This window comes from Falco naumanni, chromosome 4 (genome assembly GCF_017639655.2).
Source record: "Falco naumanni isolate bFalNau1 chromosome 4, bFalNau1.pat, whole genome shotgun sequence".
Lineage (NCBI taxonomy): Eukaryota > Metazoa > Chordata > Aves > Falconiformes > Falconidae > Falco > Falco naumanni.
In genome coordinates this window covers 62,102,481-62,121,251 of record NC_054057.1, presented here as the reverse complement: position 1 = coordinate 62,121,251, position 18,771 = coordinate 62,102,481, and the positions used below count along the sequence as shown (strand labels likewise).

Sequence of the window (18,771 nt, the reverse complement as noted above, 5' to 3'; positions counted from 1 at the left end):
ACTCAAGGTGCTTTGCAGATGTCAGCTCAGCATCATGTTTCCTCCACAAAGGGTCTGGGACTCTGCAGGGTTCACTTTCCACCCTGCCAGCAAAAGGAAAGGGCAAGGGGGCAAGGCAGAACCTACCCGGTTCTCCATGGGCATCAATCTGGAGCACGAGGTCTGTGATCAGATCAAGATCAAGGACACATTCATCATCCGATTGCTGGATAAAACAGGACAACACATGCAGATACATGAGCGGCAATCTAGCAGCCAGCAGAAAGACACACAGCCTCCCAGAGTATCTTCTGGAGCGCGCAAATGCCTGTACTTGGACAGCCTGCCCAGGACTAGGAGCCAGGAACCCCAGGAGTCTGGTTTTGGCTCCATCTGGAACCCACTCTGGTAACAACGGCTGCCAGTTTCCTCTGCTGTGCAGTGAGAATATACAGTCCCGTATCCGTTCTCTGGACTTGGAAGCTAACTGAGACCTGTGTACCTCTATTGAACGGCAGCTAACAAGGAATAAACATTAACGTGACATTTTTGGGGACAAAACTGTGCCATATGCACCCCGGGACTTCAAACTCAGTATGCACAGAACAGCAGCTTTTGTATCTCTCAGTAAAGTGGAACATACCTATCAGGCCAGCTCAGAAAGCGCAGCTAAAAATCCCAGGCTCAACAGGAACAATTAGACTGCCCTGAAGGCAATGGGACACCCTCAGCGAGTTTGCTGATGATACAAAACCGGGAGAAGTGGCTGATACACCAGGTGGTTGCTCAGCCATAGGGAGGGACCTGTACAGGCTGGAGAAATTGGCTGATAGCTCCTAGTCCAGCAAGATGGGCTAGAAAACGTCTATAGAGGGCCCAGCCAGCCTCAACAATTTGGTGACTCCATTGACCCACAACTGAAGTAAGATTACCCACAGCAAAGAGTACGTGTCTGGAGGGCATTTTCCAGAGGTTCAGTATGACTAGCTGCAAAAAGCAGCGATCAGGGAATTCAGTCATGCAGGACAGGGAGCACTTAGGTAACAGACTCCTGTAAGCCAGAACCACCCTAGTCTCGGGACCAGGCTTGCACAGAGCACACAAACACTCAAGTCTGCATCTATGTATATACACGCACAAGTACAACGAGCTGTTAGTTTACTCAAACATAAACAAGCTTCACGCTAAAGAGGGACAAAACTAACTTAGACCCATATCTGAAGTCATCTTTATCCATAAATTTATCAGAATACTCTGGGGATTCTACTGAGCTGACTTTCCCTCACGAGGGTCGAGGGGGAATTAAAGCTGTCAACAACCACAGGAAAGAGGGACCAGTTCCAGGCCCAAACCTCCCCTGCTGACATGCCAGAAGTCAGTACCTCATCCACGGGAAAGAGCTTAACCATCACACTGCGTACCCACCTTGATCTCATAGTGCCGGTGCCGATGCCGGCCCAGCTTGGCCAAGATCTCCTCCAGGTAGTACTCCTTCACTGGGTACATGAAACCCGGCACCTTGACCACAGGGCAATCCCCAAAGTAATGTGAGAAACGCTGATTGTCTCCCGTGGCACTCATTAAGACCAGGCGCAGGTCAGGGTTGAGCTTCTGAATGCCTTTCAGCAGGATGAGCAGGAAATCAGTGTTGACATCTCGCTCGTGGACCTCATCGACCACGACGTGGCTGACACCTTCCAGGCTGGGGTTCCCCTGTAACTTCCGCAGCAGGATGCCCACAGTGCAGAAGAGCAGGGCTCCTCCCCGGGCAGGTGGCTTGCTCTCCAGTCGCACCTGGTAGCCCACATTCTTCCTCATGTTGGGACCCAACTCTTGTGCCACTCGCTGGGCGACCGAGATGGCGCTGATCCTCCTCGGCTGGGTGATCACTACGTTGCAGCGGGCGCCACGTCCCTCCAGGATGTAGTGTTCCAGCAGGAGCTGAGGGATCCTCGTGGTTTTCCCACAACCTGTATCTCCTGCTATTACCACCACAGGGTTCTGCTCAATGGCTGATAGGATGGTGTCCTTGTGAGGATCTACTGGCAGTGGGTGGCTCTCCTGCCATGAGGATCCTCTCCTCTTCCAGAGGGCAAGGAGATTCTGGCTAAGGCGCACTTCCTCTGCTTCCAACATGGGTATATATGTCTTCCCCGTGATTGCATCACTTATCGCACCAGATTCCTTGCTCAGGTTCATCATGTCATCAGCAATCCGGGGCCTGGATTCCCTGATGTCCACTGGATACTGGGAGAGATGGAGAAAGTTGGCAGGGACAAAAAGATTAGTACCAGTCCTGAGAAGAACAGAAAGAGACAAGTGCCTGGAACAGACTGGCTTTGCAGTGACCACAAAGCTTTGCCAAAGTCTCTTCAGATTTTAGGTAACTCAGACACGTTCTGAATTGAGGTTATTTAAATTGAGAATTAACTCGAGCAGTTCCCTACATATTCCTCGTTGTGTCCCCTATTTTAAGAGAGCTATTAGCATTGATGCCTGAAGTGACAGGCACAAAACAGTAACTTAAGCTTTCCAAGTCAGTGGCTACGCTGCATGCAAATGATGCAACGGCCTCTCAAAGACAACTTTTGGAAACTATCAAGTTACACCACCACCATTCTCTCCCTCAGGAAGCTCAGACATGAAACTTGCACAAAACATAAGCATTCAACTAAGCCAGAGGTATTTTATCTTGGCAAAAGAAAAAACAGAAGTCACACATCCCACAGGAAGAACTAAAAGGAGCAGTAATAGGTCAGGAATTGTCTAGAACACAAATCAAAGCATTGGCCCAGATGTTCGCAGGATTAAAAGTTCAGCTACAAATCAGTACTTTTGGATTCAGCCTTATTCAGTCGCAAGCCATCCCTTCTACACATGGTGTGACAGCTCATGTCTGTGTAAGCACGGGAGGCAGACCAGACTCCTCCGAGATGCTGCCGTTTACCTAACTTTTCTAGCCCTTAGTCCAGTCACTCACAGCAGGTCATTCAGAAGCAGCTGCTGTCTGAGGTGCAGTCTTGGCTTTCTAGGACATCCACTGTTGTTTCCTTTATTTTACAGTATCTGTAAAATACCGTAAAGATCGCCCAAGATCTCTGCTGTTCAGGCCAAAGAGTGCTCCACCAGCGACATGCCAACTTCCAAACACAGGCATTATTTTCAGTGACTTCAACAAGCTACCCACATTTGTACCTGAGCTATGCTCAACCTCATCTTACCTTAGTGCTAACTCCTGCTCTGACAGTGAATGCTGCTAAGGAACCCTGTCTTGGCACTGCTTCAGCTCCCGTGGGTGTCTGTTCACCCTGCTCCGCCAGGAAGAGGGATCTCCTGGGTGAAAGCACGACAAGGTGCCTGAGGAGCTGCACTCGCTGCTGATGTACAATACTGTGAGACACACTCTCAAAGGAAATGTGCACGGAGACACTCCCAAAGGAAATGTGCCGGTATCGGCACCTCACCCTTGCAAAGCTACAAGGCACAACCACAGTTTAATGGAACCAACACCTGCACAAGGCAGCATCCATAGGGAGGCTATAAGCAATCCAAAGCTGCACTACGTAACTTCTCAAAAGCCAAATAATACAGACAAATGTCAAAGGTGAATACAGAGACAGTCCACTGCCCAGTGAGGGTCCCCCTTACCCAAAGGTCAGCAGAGACTGATCAGTTTTTGTAGCAAACTATTAAGCCATGAATTCCCTCAACATTTTGATGTGAGGCTTTCAACCCACATGCAGCTCCTGAAGTTAAATGGGATCAGCCAAAGGTGATTCTCAGACCGCTGAGCAAGCCTTACATGATTCAGATAGTTCTCAATCTTGCGTAGGGTTGCTTCGGGCACTTTGATGTGGCAGGGTTTCCTCTGGTTCTCACCAAGCTCCCGGAGTGAAGTCATGTTGTACATAGCATGGCTGAGGGGGTTGTTGTTCTTGTCCACCAAGCCAAGGCTCTGCAGAGGAAGAGGCAAACACCACTATCAGGCACAAGACTGCTGCATATGAAGTGCTGGGATATAGAGTACATGGGTCCTACATGTTCAGAGAGGCTAACTAACTCTTTATCCCATATCCCAAACCCATCATTCCTGCTTTTGCCACAGCAAGAAACAAGACATGATCCCATCTCAGCTCCTGTGAAACAGACACACTGGAGACAACCACTACCTGCCCCCAACACAACACCACTCACAAGGAGGTCTTAAACAGAGCCACCAAAGAAACAGCAGCCACAGTTATCTGACAAAACCCTCTTGCAAGGGCTGTTAACTCTCTTGCTATGGTTCTGTTATGTTGTGTCAATTCAGTAACAAGTCCTACTTTATTTTCTTGGACTTCCCCTCTTCTGACTCTAGAGTCTGCAGCGAAACTACTGCAGCAATGTGTCTGGGTTAGTACACAGACAAGAACGATAAGACAGTCTGTCTTAGTAGACAGCAGCAAGGTAGCCATGGGGACAAGCCAAACACTTCCAGGGTGATCCCTAACACATCACTTTTTGTTGAGGGTTCAAAACAAGCACAACAGCCTCCACAGGTCAGACACTAGATGGGTACAACGGCAATTTGGACCAAATCCCAAGGTTTGGAAATAAATGTTTATTAAGCATGAAGTCAAAGATCAGCAAGTTTCAGGCATCACCCCATTAGGCTCAAATATGGCAAGTGAGGTGCAAGGAGCTCTGTTCACAGACACATTAGACATGGAATGTAGGAGCCATGTGTATTTACCTTAAGCTTCTGACAGGCCAGGGCTGCTGCTTTGTTTTCTGCCTCCACCTTGCGACGGCCCTTGGCAGCAAAAGTCATCGGACAGGGCCAGCGGAGCGTGAGCTTGCAGATCTTGGTCTTGGTGCCTACTGTACGGAACTGCATGTATTCCTAAAAGACGCAGAAACAACATCAGTTCTGGGGAGGTGTGAAGAGTCTACATAACTACTCAGGGATTTTCAAATACAGCCCAATATTCCTAAGCAAAGCTTAAGTTGTTGGGGTGGGGTTTTTTTTGTTTGTTTTGAGGTTTCTGTTTGTTTGTTTTTAACAGTGCACCAGAACAAGTTTAACTTCACTGAATTCTGCCCGCCCCCAGCTCACAAGGCACTGGCTAAGCAAAAATGAGGGCAGACAGCTGTGTGGAAAACGACCCTGAGAGCCTATGGGGTGGAGCACAGCTACTGTTTGCTAAGCACATGAGGACTGGAAAGGCGGCGGGTGACATGCACCAAGGAGGAGGATCACCAGATACTGACAAGAATTGAGTTGTGGAAAGATTCCGTCAGTGCAGAAATTGCACATTGCTCCAAGTAACACAAACTTGTGTTTGTTGCAGATGTATGGGGAAATGCAAATGTATCACCTTAAAAAATATTCTCCTCCATTCAGACAGCAGCTCCTGTATTGCTCTGGCTTCAAGTAACAATACCCCTCATGCTTCTGTTAAGACATTTCCCCAATTCTCACCAAAAAGCCTTTTCCATGCTCTTCAGGCTGACTTTTCTAGGCCTAGTTTCAATTTCCCTTCTCTCCCCAGTTCTCAACTGCCCCAAAAAAACATTCAAAGTGATTCCAGTTGGAGTCTTTCAGCTTTGTCCCTGGCAGGAGTCAAACAGCATCTTACCTTGACTGTGGAAGAAGAGGTTGCAATCTGAATCACTTGGGCCAGGAGATTTTTTGGAAGTGGGAACTGTGTCAGGGCACGGATGGCAGTGTTGTCATCTGTCATTTCAATGGAACTCCCTCCTCGGCTAGATGGAAGATCAGAACAGTTTGATATGCAAATATCCACTCTGTGCTCAGACCTACCTCAATTCAGGTCTGCTACTGAGGTCTGAAACTCTGTAGTTAAAGGCACAAATAATTTTGGTCATCTGAAAAGTCAAGCAGTTTCTTGCTACTAAGATCTGTCAGTCATGGAACAATCACACAGCACCGTAAAGCCACCTACTAAAAAGCCATCAGAGCTTTACACTAACACTGCAAACCAGGTAGCATCAACAGATTTTAACAGATTTAGTAAATAAGTAATTCCGAACGCAAAGAACATCCCTAAAAACAACCATCACCATCAGGATCTTACAGATCTTACTCCTGTTGACTACTAAAAATCCAAGATTTGTGCCCACAAAATATGAAGTCAAGCAAGCAACTAGGATGATGAAGAGAAGCAGATTTAATACTGCCTTCAAAAATTAGGGTGGTCAAGAAAGGTCAAAGTGCACACGCACAACTTCTGGGAATGGAAATCTCTTTAGGCACAGAAGAATAAGAAAGGCAGGTAACAAGTAGGTAGCAGTCTATCCAAAGGGCAAGACTCCAGAGAAGACGCCTATGCATTCCCTTGTGATGACAGCCAGGTAAAAGACCAGGCTGCCCCACCATTGCTCGCATAGAGAACGGTACAGTAGTCACTGTTTGGCCCACCTGCAGACCACACCAGCACCGTGGGAAGCTGCAGCTCAGCTGCGAGGAACTGCAGGGGTGCATCATCAGCATGGCTGGCGGGGCGAGGGAGGGGGCTCTGCCCCTCTGCCCCGCTCTGCTGAGACCCCCCTGCAGCGCCGCCTCCAGCTCCGGGGCCCCCAGCATAAGGAGGGCACGGACCTGTTGGAGCGGGGCCAGAGGAGGCCACGGAGATGGCCAGAGGGCTGGAGCCCCTCTGCTGTGCAGCCGGGCTGGGAGCGCTGGGGCTGTTCAGCCCGGAGAAGGGAAGGCTCCTGGAGACCCTGGAGCACCTTCCAGCACCCAAAGGGGCCGGCGAGGAAGCTGGGGAGGGGCTTTTCCCAAGGGCCTGCAGCACCAGGACAAGGGGGAACGGCTTTGCGCTGAGAGAGGGCAGATGGAGATCAGAGCTGAGGGAGAAATCCTTCCCTGTGAGGGCGGCGAGGCGCCGGCACGGGCTGCCCAGAGCAGCTGTGGGTGCCCCAGCCCTGGCAGTGCCCAAGGCCAGGCTGGACGGGGCTGGGAGCCACCGGGGCTGGGGGAAGGGGGCCCTGCGCGTGGCAGGGGTGGGACTGGGGGGGTCTTTAAGGTCTCTTCCAACCCAAACCATTCTAGGATTCTGTGATCAGCTACAAAGAAAAGTCTCTCCGTTACTGCCCTGGATTAGCAGCTATCAGGGCAGACGTACCTGGCATCTCTGCCTGGGGTTCGAGCATCCTGATGTGCCATAGGTAGATAATCAGAAACATCGATTGCTTCTTCTTCCAGCTCTCCTTCCTCCAGTTCCCCTTCCTCTAGCTCCCCTTCCTCCAGCTCTTCTCTCCTCATTGCTTTAGGCATCCTGCCCTGTTCCATGGGCTGGATGGAATCATCTGGCTCCATCCGTCGCCAGCAGGTTGACAAGTCAGCGAGAGAAGGTCCGGACTTGGAGCGCCACTTGCCCTCTGAGCACCACCTCTCATCAGGACAGCCAAGCTGGTCAGCAAGAAGCCGGTACTTTGCAGCATCAAAGAGCTCATTTCTCGGCCCCAGCAAACCCCAGCCCTACAAGAGAAAAACCCCTTGTTAGCTGCAGTAAAGAGGCAGATCTGGGTTACTGCAGGAAACCAAAATACATCTGGCAAAGGAGACACATACAGGAGCAATTTCTTCATATCCCACAAAACAAGACAGAAAGAAAAGGAACTTTCAGAAACTTAAAGCTTTCCTTCTGCCGTTTTTCTTAAGAAAGGCAATCTGTTCACTAAACATACTTCCCAAAGCACAACTGCTTAGCATCACATAGCTTGTTAGAAAGGGTGCGTCAAGATTTATTGGTGTTTTACAAACTACTAACTATATTTAGCATCTGAAGTTTTGAAACCCACCTCAGAGCATGAAATTTATTTTTTTAGAAAGGCTAGTCTAAACAATTATAATCTGGGATAACGCAAGATGAGAATTCAGGGAATGATTCATCTCCTTCCTTTCATTTCACAGGAACAGTTATTCACATAAGCAGTACCAAGACCTCCCTAACCCAGCATTTTTTGCAACAGAAGAGTTCCTAATTACTGCTGGCCTACCACCTACATTTAGAACCTCACCTCACATGAATCTCCAGACATATCTACAGTGCAACACATGCTACATCTTACCAGACCGCTGCAATAAGTTAGAAGTTACATCTCTAGGCCTCCCAATGGCCTCATATTAGACAAGGCTGTATTATATTGTGCTGAGGAGCACCTAAGACAGCAAGAGTTCACTTTGCTAGCTATTGTACTCAAAGTCACTATATTCACACTCTCTACATCAATTAGATACTACTACTTTTCTTGAAGTGATGACTATTTATTTAAAGCAGTATCAGTAGCTATTTCTATAGCTATGACTGCACAAGGCTTCTCAGAATGAGGGCCTTCCGTTAGGTTATAGGTTTAACTGGAAAAGCACCAGCGTTAAAGCTTTGTATGCTGAATCTATGGTTTCAGGTTTGTTTTCTTTAAGTTCTAAAGTACAGTTTAGTCATTTCCAAAATCTGGGGAAAAATATATCATAAGCATAGATAGGAATTTTTTCCTTTGAAAATTTCCAGGCTCTCAAAGGAAGCAACAATGCTTTCGCTGCACACTGACTAGTGAGGATAAAATAAGCACATATTTCCAGTGGATGTTACCTGAATGAGCACTAACCATGTTTCGCGTGGAACGAAATCAGTCAGTGAAACCAGTCTTGCTAATCACGGGATTAAAAAAGCTAGCCTAAGCACAGGGGGCAGCTGAAGAAACTGCCAGTTTTCATGCTGCAATTCTTAACTTCTGAAGGCTAGTTACTTCTTAATGTAGCTTTCTCTGTCTACAACCAAATCAAGAAGCTCTCTTCTTGTTAGACCATCCACAGCATCTTTTCCAGGCTCCTTAGCAGGAAGATATCATTGTTCCTACTCCACAGATGAAAGGGAAGCTCCAAAAGCAAAGAGCAAACTCACTTGCTCAAGGTTGCAGACAACAGTCAGTGGCAGAGCTGAAGACAAAACTGCATCTCATCCTCAGATAGCGGCTATGGAACACCATTACCTTAAAGAGTGACCTTTGTAACCGTACTGTACTTGTCTGACACCGGCTGTGCACAGATAGCAACCATGTCCAGCCATAAGTAAGTGGCTCGTAAGACAGAACATAGTCTGTAAACAGAACACGTAATTGCCACATTATGGCTTACAGGAAGAGGAAAGAAAAGCCCCTGAAGGATCTGCACTTACAAAATACACACAGGTAGACTGACAGAAGCGTGAGTTAGTGAACTGTGGCAGCAAATACACCTGAGGGAAGCTCGACTTGCCACAGACACCGAGACTAAGATAGGAGCTGATTAAGGTCTAGGACATAAAGCACAAAGACCAGAACTCAAAGAATGTAGTGAGTTCCTGCCTGGCTGAAGCAAGTGGACTTTTATGTTCAGATGGATTCAGACAGCTCAAGGCTTCGCCCTCTACTCTTGATTAACAGACAGGCCAACTAAGAAAGTGAGCAGGCAAAGAGAGAGATAAAAGTCAGAAATCACACCACCAAAACAGACAAGGCTGGCACACTCAAAGGCTTGTTTCTTCAAGCTAAGGAGCAGCATAAGCTCACCTTGAAAAGCTGACATGCAGCAGCTGCTGCCTGCCTCTCAGCATCAATCTTCTTGGTCCCATAGCCTTCCACTTCCACATTCTTAGGCCATTTTATGTGCAGAGTGACTTTCTGAAAAGCAAAGATAACCAGTTAAGTGAGACAGTACAGAACAAACTCTCTCCTCCATCAGAAGCATATCTACTTCAAATATCTCTGAACTCCAGGCAAAGAGAACTACAAATGAAAAATCCCAAACAAACTGCTTGTTTGGTCCCTTTATGGGAAGCTCCATTCCAGTAACACAGAAAGAAAAGCCTGGAAAAGGGATACAAGGTGCCCACAGTCACATAGAGGCTGCATGGCTGAGCCAGGCCCAAAAGCCAGGCTGACTTCCAGCACAGTGCCACATACTCTGGGCCAGAGCTTCACAGGCTGCAGTGTGTCATCTCAGAGGAATCAAATGCCAAGAGCTCATTACAAGAACAATTCAGTTTCAGAGTAACTGCTCCTACATACACTGCAGCACACCAGACCATGCCTGAGAACCAACATGCGATTTCCAACACATGTCCAGTTGCAATGGCAAGCAATTCTTCCTGCTTCCTCACTGTAATTTTCAGTAGCAGCATACTGCATCACAGTTACACAGGCAGCGACCATACTCATTGGGCACACGAGAATCCAGCCTTCTGCATATGCTGCCCAACACAAGCTATTACGAGAACTAACAGTACCGCCAGAGCTCCTCTTAGACCAGTACAGTTGGATGAGAGCAGCTGCAAAACTTGCAGAGGCAAAGAATGCTGAAAGCTGAACCCTGCCCTTTCTTAAAAAAAATCACTCCAAACCAAGAACTCGCTCTACTCCTGGCCGTGCAGATGCTGTAGCTGAGTTTCTGCAAGGCTCAAAGGAGGAAAACGCCTAAGGAATTCTCTCCTGTTTCTGCAGCAAAGATGAAAGGTGGCGTTTAGGTCTGCTGGGAAAACCCCACCTATAAGGCTAGAGAAAAGGCTCCCGACTTCAGCAGTCTACATCTGGCTGGCTGCCTGCCACCTGAATCTCATCTTACCGTAGGAAATTGCTACGCATTTTGCCTGGGGGCTCTGCATGAAAAGGCACAGACCTGCTGAGAAAAAAGTTGTCTCATGAAGGCCAAGTTACTGGGTGCTCATGAAAAAAACCTTGCTCACTTCCAACGCAGACTTCTCCAGGTTGTCTCACCTGTCCTTCCATCCCCACACACTTCTCTGGGTGGTTGGTTTTGTGCGGGCAGGGGGGGAAGGTAAGGGAAGGAGGAGGTTGAGATCCAAGCCTTGTTTTCTCCAAGAGCTCCTTCGGGGTTTTTGTTTATTATTTTGTTTTGTTTTAATCTAAAGTTATCCTCAACGTTAACTCTATTTAAGTGCTAGCAAAAACATGAACTGATTCTGCAAACTAAAATGATAAGGCATTGGTTATGGTATTCCGAAATTTACGTTAGGAAACTGTACTACAGGTCATCAAGGAAAAGCAAGAAAAACAATAATAAAGAAAACAATAAAGAAACTCTAAAGTAACCATTTACTAATGTGTTGCCTAGAATGCAGGGACACTTTAAAAAGGGCATGGTAATAAAAACTCTGGGGAATTTTAGACAGAAATTTGTTGGAAAATGTTAATCCATCAGAACTGAAGCTTCTCCTGGAACATACATTACAGTCAAACTTCAGCTGGAAATTGCTTTCAGCTCTAGAATGAGAGCTAGATGCTAAAAGGAGGCAAACACCCGAACACAGAGCACCCATCAGTTAAGAACTTCTGCTCAGTTTATAGCACAGATTTGGATCTAGGCCTCTCACATCCCACCAAGAGCTCAATCTATTTGGCAAACTGTTTGCCTGGAATTCCTCCATTTTATTTAACAACAACAACAACAGAGTCTGTATTTCATTTTGCCCTTAAGTAGTATTACAAGCCTCCCGCCATCGCAAACAAATTCTTCTTTCTTGGCTGCAATTGAACATTTTAGGCTTTGGCATTTGTTCTATTAGAATCTACACTAAAATCTAGGCCTACTAAGATATAAAATACAGCATTTAAACTTCAATTTTCTGAGGTAGTGATGTACATTGCCCAACACATTTGAGTACAGACTATGTGTCTTTCTCCTGAAAAAAGCCAGTTACAGTGAGCTACTTAGAAGAAAAAAATCCATCCTTCCACACACAAAAGGAGAGGGACAGGACCTACATCTATATACCTATTAAAGTATGTGAAAATAAAGAGAAACTGGAAGAAGTGAGACTATTTCTTGTTTGAGAGATGATCACAGAACATTGACATTGAATTAAAACGCTTCTATAATTCTCTCTATTAAAGAGTTATTTCCAGGATTAGCAGTATTCCTGGCTCACTTCCCACTCTTATGTGCAACATACCTACCCGCCGCCCATCCCCTCACAACAGGATTACCTTTTTTCTTGGCCCATTAGTATGGATGTACACCAGCTTGTCCCTTGCATGAGAAATGCCCAGGGCTCGTCCAATCACACTGTTGAGCAAGTTTTTAGGCTGTGGAAATTCCTTTAATAGGTCTCTGGAATCTGGAGGGAAAAAAAAAACAACAAAAAAAAAAAAAAAAAAAGAAGAACTAAATATCTTATAGTTCTTGTGTAGTCCTGTTCAAAGACATGTTGTAACACCTGCTTCACTGCAGCTCTGTGAGCATTAATATCTCTAAGGTTACAGCGAGAAAAGTAAGCAGAGGTATTAAGTGGTTCACCTACAATGTCTCCAGGCATCAGCAAAATGGTACACAGGAGTGCAGTCTCCCGAGCTCCACATGTAAGATGACACTGCAAATCCAAAATGGACAACCATACTGTTTCTCCCAGGTTTCTGAAACACACAGCTTGTTTCCCCCTCTTTCAAAAGCATGAATATCCTCTAGTTAAAACTGCAGCACTGACAGTCCAACTCCATGATTCAGTGATGCCAACAGTCACCTAACAGTTTGGAAGGACTTTTTTTCCCCCCAAAAGGACACAGTGTCAACAGAAAAAATTACACACTACATATACCTGTTGAACCTGAATAGAAATATCATAGCCCAGAATACAAAGCCCAGATTAACCCATCGAGTTGGTGGTTTCCTCACTATGGAGGCAAAAGCAGCTCTGTTTGTCATTCTTCAATGTCGAAAACAAACTGAGCAAAAACTATTTTGAACAGACTTTGGTATTTGTATCCCCCTCCTGAACCATGCAGGTCACCTCAGGGTTAAATCAAGGGCCTCAATGACACACAAGCTACACATGAGATGCAGCCATTGGCAGTAATGTGAAAAAACCCTGGGGACTTCTCCCTGAATTTATTGAGATGGCTGGGTTAGAGGCTGGGAATATGGGTTTGTACTAAATTGCTCAGAGAACCCCCTGGAAAGAAGTTTGCCAACACAGTATTTGGAGATCAACCAGCCTAAGCAGGAAGCTAAGAAGCAGCGCCAGAGGCAGCAGGCGTTGCGGGCTGGTAGGACTGGCTAGTTGAGCACAGGTCCCCTGCCCCAGCAGGTGAGAAATACTGCTCAGGCTACAGCACTTGCAGGAAGGGCATATTAATGATCACTTCACTCATTTAAAAAAAATAACAATAATACAAATCACGCTGCCCCCAGACAGAGCAATGTCACACTCACCTCATGTCCCAGTCTCCTCCCTGGTGCCAACACCAGCAAGGATGCTGCTCTAACTCCCCTCTCACATGCATCACTGCCACACTGTAGGGGAGAGCCTTTATTTTGAGCAGCAGCCCAGACAAGATCAGATTAAATTTAACACGGTAACAATTCCAGACGTAGTTACACTACACAAAGGGGTGGAACCAACAGCTCACTGTTGTGGCGAGAGGTAGGTGCTGCTTCTCCCAGGCTCTAATGCTACCACTGCTCCAGCTCTGGCACAAACCCAAATGCACAGAGATGATTTTCAGCTCTAACCCAACAGAAAGCTAAATCAGAGAAAGAAGTACACTGGGTTTTGCAGGGCTCCTAAGTCAGCCAACTGCACAGTCCTGCAGGTACCCAAAACCAGTGCAAAGGAATAGGGGAGAGGAATGGGATCTCCCATTCCGGCAGCTGCAAGCACAGTCAAGGCACTCTGATCCTAAGTTCAGCCAACATCACAAACGTACACTCCCCAGGCAGTCGGAACGTCATTGATCTTCTTGCAGACCACCAACCGGTTTGAGCACTACTTTTTAGAAGGGTTCTGAATTCTCTACAGCTATTTAGGGGAAGTTTCAGCAATGAATCAGAAGTCAGCAACACAAGATCTGGTACTGCCAGAATCTGGACTTTTGGATTGAGCTACCAAATCCAAGTAGAAATGGCCCGATAGCCACACTCATTAGAGCATCACCAAGATCTGCCACCATGTTTTGCCAAAAACTCCCAATTGCAGAGTCATTATAATGAAGATACACAGTAACAAGCTTCAAAGAAGCAAGCAAGCATTGAAGAAAAACGCTCTGTAATACAGGCACACACAAGAGACATTATCCAAGAAGCTGCACAGCTAGGGAAAATCGAAGTTACAAGGATGTATCGTGAGGGCTCACCTGAAAGCTGACCACCAGGGAAATTGCAGGAGTTTTAGAGAAGGCAAGAGAGTTATGTTGCACCACTGCAGACCAGCACTTGTCAGACTGTGCATACTTAGGTGAGGGAGAGCAAAAGCCCATGCTGCTGATCGTATCACCCTCTTCAGAAAAAAAAAAAAAAAAGAAAACACCAGCACACCGATCCAGAGTTCAGAAAAAAAAAAAAAAAATTACTGGTGACACTCAGTTTTGAAACTTCTTCCTCCAAACCACAGAAGAACCACCTGAACCTCAGAGAATCCACTTTCAGAAGCCAAATGGACCAGATACCATCCTTAACATCTACAGAGAGATACTGAAATACAACCTCTGTAACCTGCGATAAGGATGTGAAGAACTGGATATCATTTGAAGACAGGCCGCATTGTAATTCGACAGTTGTTTAATTCTGACTCGCAGCTGGAGCTGGCTCAGGTTGGCATTGCTTCTCAACCTGGTATGTAGAGGACAAGCTGGTATTTAGAGGGCAGCCTCAAAATGAACAGATTAAAACTGCTGCCTGCTCAGTCTCCTTCAACTGTACTGATGTTGAAAAGACCAAGCCCCACACAATGGGCTTCCTGCCACTCTCCTGTGCATGACGGTCAGCTGCGGCATTTTCTGTTATAATAAAAAAAGGCCCACAGGCTGCTGTTTCTTACACTTACTTGGGCAAAACTCTTGGACAATTACAGGGGGATATGCAGGAATTACTGTGGTTTATGAACACTACTTGTCTGTGATTTACCTTCTATGGATAGCAGGAAAACAGTCTCAGCCTAACAAAGACCTACAAGTCAATTTTCTGTAATTATACAGCAAATCGGTGACACTTCCACCTACTCATACAGCAAGCACCACTATATTCAGACTTCGACCTGCTCAAGAAAAGTGGAAAAGTGACTAAGATTTTGGCATTCTGCAGTTCTATTCCATGCTATGTTGCTGGGACACATGGAGGGAGGAGTAGTAACACAGTTCCCAAATGCACTATTAAATTCACTTAATAAATGAGAAATTAAAAAAAAAACACAAACCACCAAATGAAACAACCTCTAGCACCAGCCTGTATTATTAGGCCTCTAGTTGCTTCCTCATTCAAAAACAATAACCTGAGAAATTTTGTGATAAGTAACAGGCAGAATCAAGAAGCACATTCTTTTTAAATGCTCTGCTCTATCCTCCCCTCCCCCCCCCCCCCCCCCAAATGCAGTCACCTCATGACAGAGCCAATTTCTCACATTCTGAGGTGAGTCCCCAGTGAAGACTAAATACTTAACCCATTCTAGAGCAAAGAATAGGATCTCTAAACAACAAAGCCTAGTTCTGGCTTGCAGATCAGACTCTGAATTACCAACCGAGACACTGAATTACCAACCAAGACACAATGTATTCTTCACAGCTGACAATGCCATATTCAGCAGCACCATCTGACGTATCAAAGCGACTCTAAGGCTTCATGGATTACCCTCAGCCCATTCTTATCCCGAGTTTGAGAACTGAAAGGTTCTTATCTTGCATGAAGCCATGCCTCACCCATAGTTTTTAAAGAAACAATCCAAAATTGCAGAACTGGATTTGCAGAATGTTTCCTTCCCTGCCAGATTGGATTTCTTGGCATTTTCCTCCAAACACTTAGCTCTCTCACTGCTGAGAATGGATATTTGGGTAGGAATCATATTAGCGGTAGTCACAGCCCTGCAGAAGCAAGGAGTATAACCTAATACTCCCAAAACAGAGTTGATTTTTATACTCAATTCCTATCAAGCCAGAACTACATATGATGTTCAAACCGTGGCTCTGAGATCACAAACAAACATTAAAAGCCTGTCTTGGATAGCAGACAACTGAGGGTGGGGTTATCAAAGAAGCCAATTAACTATTTTAAGTTCCACAAAGCCAGCGAGTACTTTAGCTTAATTTGATTGTGAAAGTCCACCATAATTTCAAGCAACACTGAAAGAAAAAAAAATAGAAAGAAAAAACAAACAACTCCCAGCTGTAGTGGCCAAAGGCAACAAACCTGACAAGCAAAGACACTGTCAGGTACAAGAAGACAACAAATGCCCATAGTCTTGTTCACAGAAGACAGAGGAGCATTACATTCATTTTGACAGTTTCTATCTTCCCTCAAATTCTCTTCCCTGGAGAAGCAACAAACAAGCTATCCCTGGAGAAGCAACAAATGAGCAGCAAGGACAAACTATTAAATACAACATTCATCAAGATATGAGCCCCCGCAGTAATAAATTCAAGTCAGCGAAGAATGCTCCAAACACATCAAAAATTCACAGGGAAGAAAGCCCTGTGGCTCCATAATATCCATTTCATAAGGAATTAGCCTAGACATGTTTTACTAGGGAGAGGTAGAGGGAGAGAGAGGTTCCACCTGGCAGTTTAGTTTGGAGTACACCAAAATATTATTACTTTTGGGGGATTTGGGGGTTTGTCTTTTTTTTTCTGGGTTTTTTTTTAAACCATCATCTAGCAATCCTCACCAAGACTCCTTTCAACCATATACAGTAATAAAAAACACATGCAGTTCTTGCCTAAACAAGAACAAACTTAAAAATTGGTAAAACTGACAGGGCTTCTTCAAAAGCAAGTCAGATCATCAGAGAACGAAAGTGACTGATGGCCAGCCTCCATCCCTGGAGACACTCAGAACTCGGCTGGATACAGCCCTGATCACCCCCTCCAGCTTGGCCTGCCCTGAGAAAGGGATCAGACCACACAGCACCCAGAGCTTCAGTGCAACCTAAATTATTCTGTGATATTACAAGATGGCAAAGTTAATTCTTTTCATTTTTAAAAATTAATTAGAGAAAGATTCTTTCTTGGAGCAAAACACAGGTCAAGATCACGTAAGTCTCAGCAACAAGCGAAAAGTGCCACAGACCTGACTGAGCAGGCAGAGCAGCTCTGCATCATAGAGTCTGATCCAAAATCCCACCACCTAGGCCAACAAAACCAAGCCTTAAATATTAATGCAAATACATTTTTAAGCTGGCCTCAGCTGAGAGTCGATTTTTCCATATTTGTGTCCAAGGCTAATAACAAAAGCAGTCAAATGAGGATAGCTAACAAGCCATCAACTGAGAAGTTGAAGGCTTAGAACTTGCCCTCATAGTTTTCTTAAAAGAACTTCTATGATCTCTCTGTGATCAAGCAGCCGCTGTACAGGCAGGACAGACTTACAAAAAGACCCTGAAAACTTTTTATTTGCTCATCTGAAACTAATCTTCTAGCACGGCCAAATTGTCACCAGAAGAGCCTTCCACAGTCAATCCACCACATACACTGGACGGATGTGTGAACAGAAGCCCAGAGATAAAAGCACTCAAGTACTCTCTGAAAACACACCTTCGAAAGAGGAATGGTGAGGAATGAAGTACAAAAGGGGGAAGAAAAAAAAAAAAAGTCTACTACTTCTCAGGCAACACCTGAACCAGCTCATTAAACAATAATTTGGGGCGGTTTAGCATTTACTTTCAAAGTCAGATAATTTGCTCTGTTGAACAGCTTGAACACAACCATTAAAGACTGACTCTGAACTACAAGATAAAGCTCAGCAGAGCTTCTGAAAGGAAAATGGAACCAAGACCCAAAGAATTCAGGATCAACAAAAAGAAAACAATAATAATAAAAAAAGAAGTGCTAGAGAGTAGGAAGGAAGCACAGAACACAGAAGGATGAGCAGGGGGGGAAAAAAAAAAAAAAAAGTAGAATTTTTTATGTAATAAACTGAATTTCCAAAGTGGAAGATTACAGCCTAACAAATAAAGCTGCAAACAAACCAGTGATTTTAAAAGGGAAAATGCAGCAGTTCAAGTCACAGCCTGGAAGTAGTAACCTCCGGCACAAAATTACTCCTATCTTGCTGAACTAGAAGTGTTCTTCACTCTTCATAATCTAACAAAAAGCAATTGTCAAAACACGACATCAAAACACACTTTCAAATACTCTTTTGAAAAAGCCACGATTCCTTCTGAACAGGAGGAAAGCATTTACCCTTCAGAAGCCTGAGCCCCGTGCCCTCCCACACACAGCTCTGCTGTAGGCTGCAGGACCGACGGCAGCAAGAGAAACCTTCCAGGCTTCAGCAGAGACATCAGCCCCGGCCAGATTCACGAGCGCTGCTCGCATCAGGACTTTTGCTGACAAGAGCTGCTCGCACCGCGTTCAGCGCCGCCCGCAGCCCCGGCAGCGGGACCCGGCTGGGAGGCAGAGAGGGCGATGCTCCCCGCTCCCGCAGCCCGCTCCCGCCCTGACTAACGCGACTTGCTGCACGCCGAGGGCAGAGCGGTTTTCCTGGCGATGCTGGATGGGCGTGCACGATCCACCAGGATTTCTAGCGAAAGACCCACTTACGACTCCTCTCGCGTCAGGCCGCGGCGGGCGCGTCGAAGCGGCGAGGACTCCCGGCCGGCCCAGCTGCCGGCGGGCGACCTTGAGCCGAAGGGCCCCGCACGCCGCTACCGCTCGCCGGGGAATCCCCGCTCGCCCGCCAACAAAGAGCGCCGCGCACCCGCACAGCGCGGCGGGGGCTGCTACAAAGGCCCCGGCCCTCGCTGCCCGCCGGCGGCCACCGGCACTGCCCGCCCGGCCCGGCCGCCCCCGCCACACCTCCCGGCGCCGGCC

The 18,771-nt window shown here is 46.3% G+C and overlaps 1 protein-coding gene across 6 annotated transcripts in view; it reads right to left on the bottom strand.

The window, feature by feature from the left end:
- DHX30 (DExH-box helicase 30) overlaps positions 1 to 18,771 on the bottom strand; it is a 35,696-nt gene that overhangs the window by 8,746 nt on the left and 8,179 nt on the right. For 5 of the 6 annotated variants that reach the window (XM_040591481.1, XM_040591479.1, XM_040591482.1 and 2 more), the window contains 8 exons: positions 11,968 to 12,098; positions 9,535 to 9,645; positions 7,107 to 7,462; positions 5,598 to 5,724; positions 4,712 to 4,861; positions 3,782 to 3,934; positions 1,405 to 2,226; positions 127 to 205 (listed from right to left, as the gene is read on the bottom strand). In XM_040591481.1, the coding sequence (XP_040447415.1) occupies positions 127 to 205; positions 1,405 to 2,226; positions 3,782 to 3,934; positions 4,712 to 4,861; positions 5,598 to 5,724; positions 7,107 to 7,462; positions 9,535 to 9,645; positions 11,968 to 12,098 (1,929 nt within the window). Of the gene's footprint in view, positions 1 to 126; positions 206 to 1,404; positions 2,227 to 3,781; positions 3,935 to 4,711; positions 4,862 to 5,597; positions 5,725 to 7,106; positions 7,463 to 9,534; positions 9,646 to 11,967; positions 12,099 to 12,281; positions 12,400 to 18,771 lie in introns of those variants that run through there. The other variant, XM_040591477.1, reaches the window with a different exon arrangement.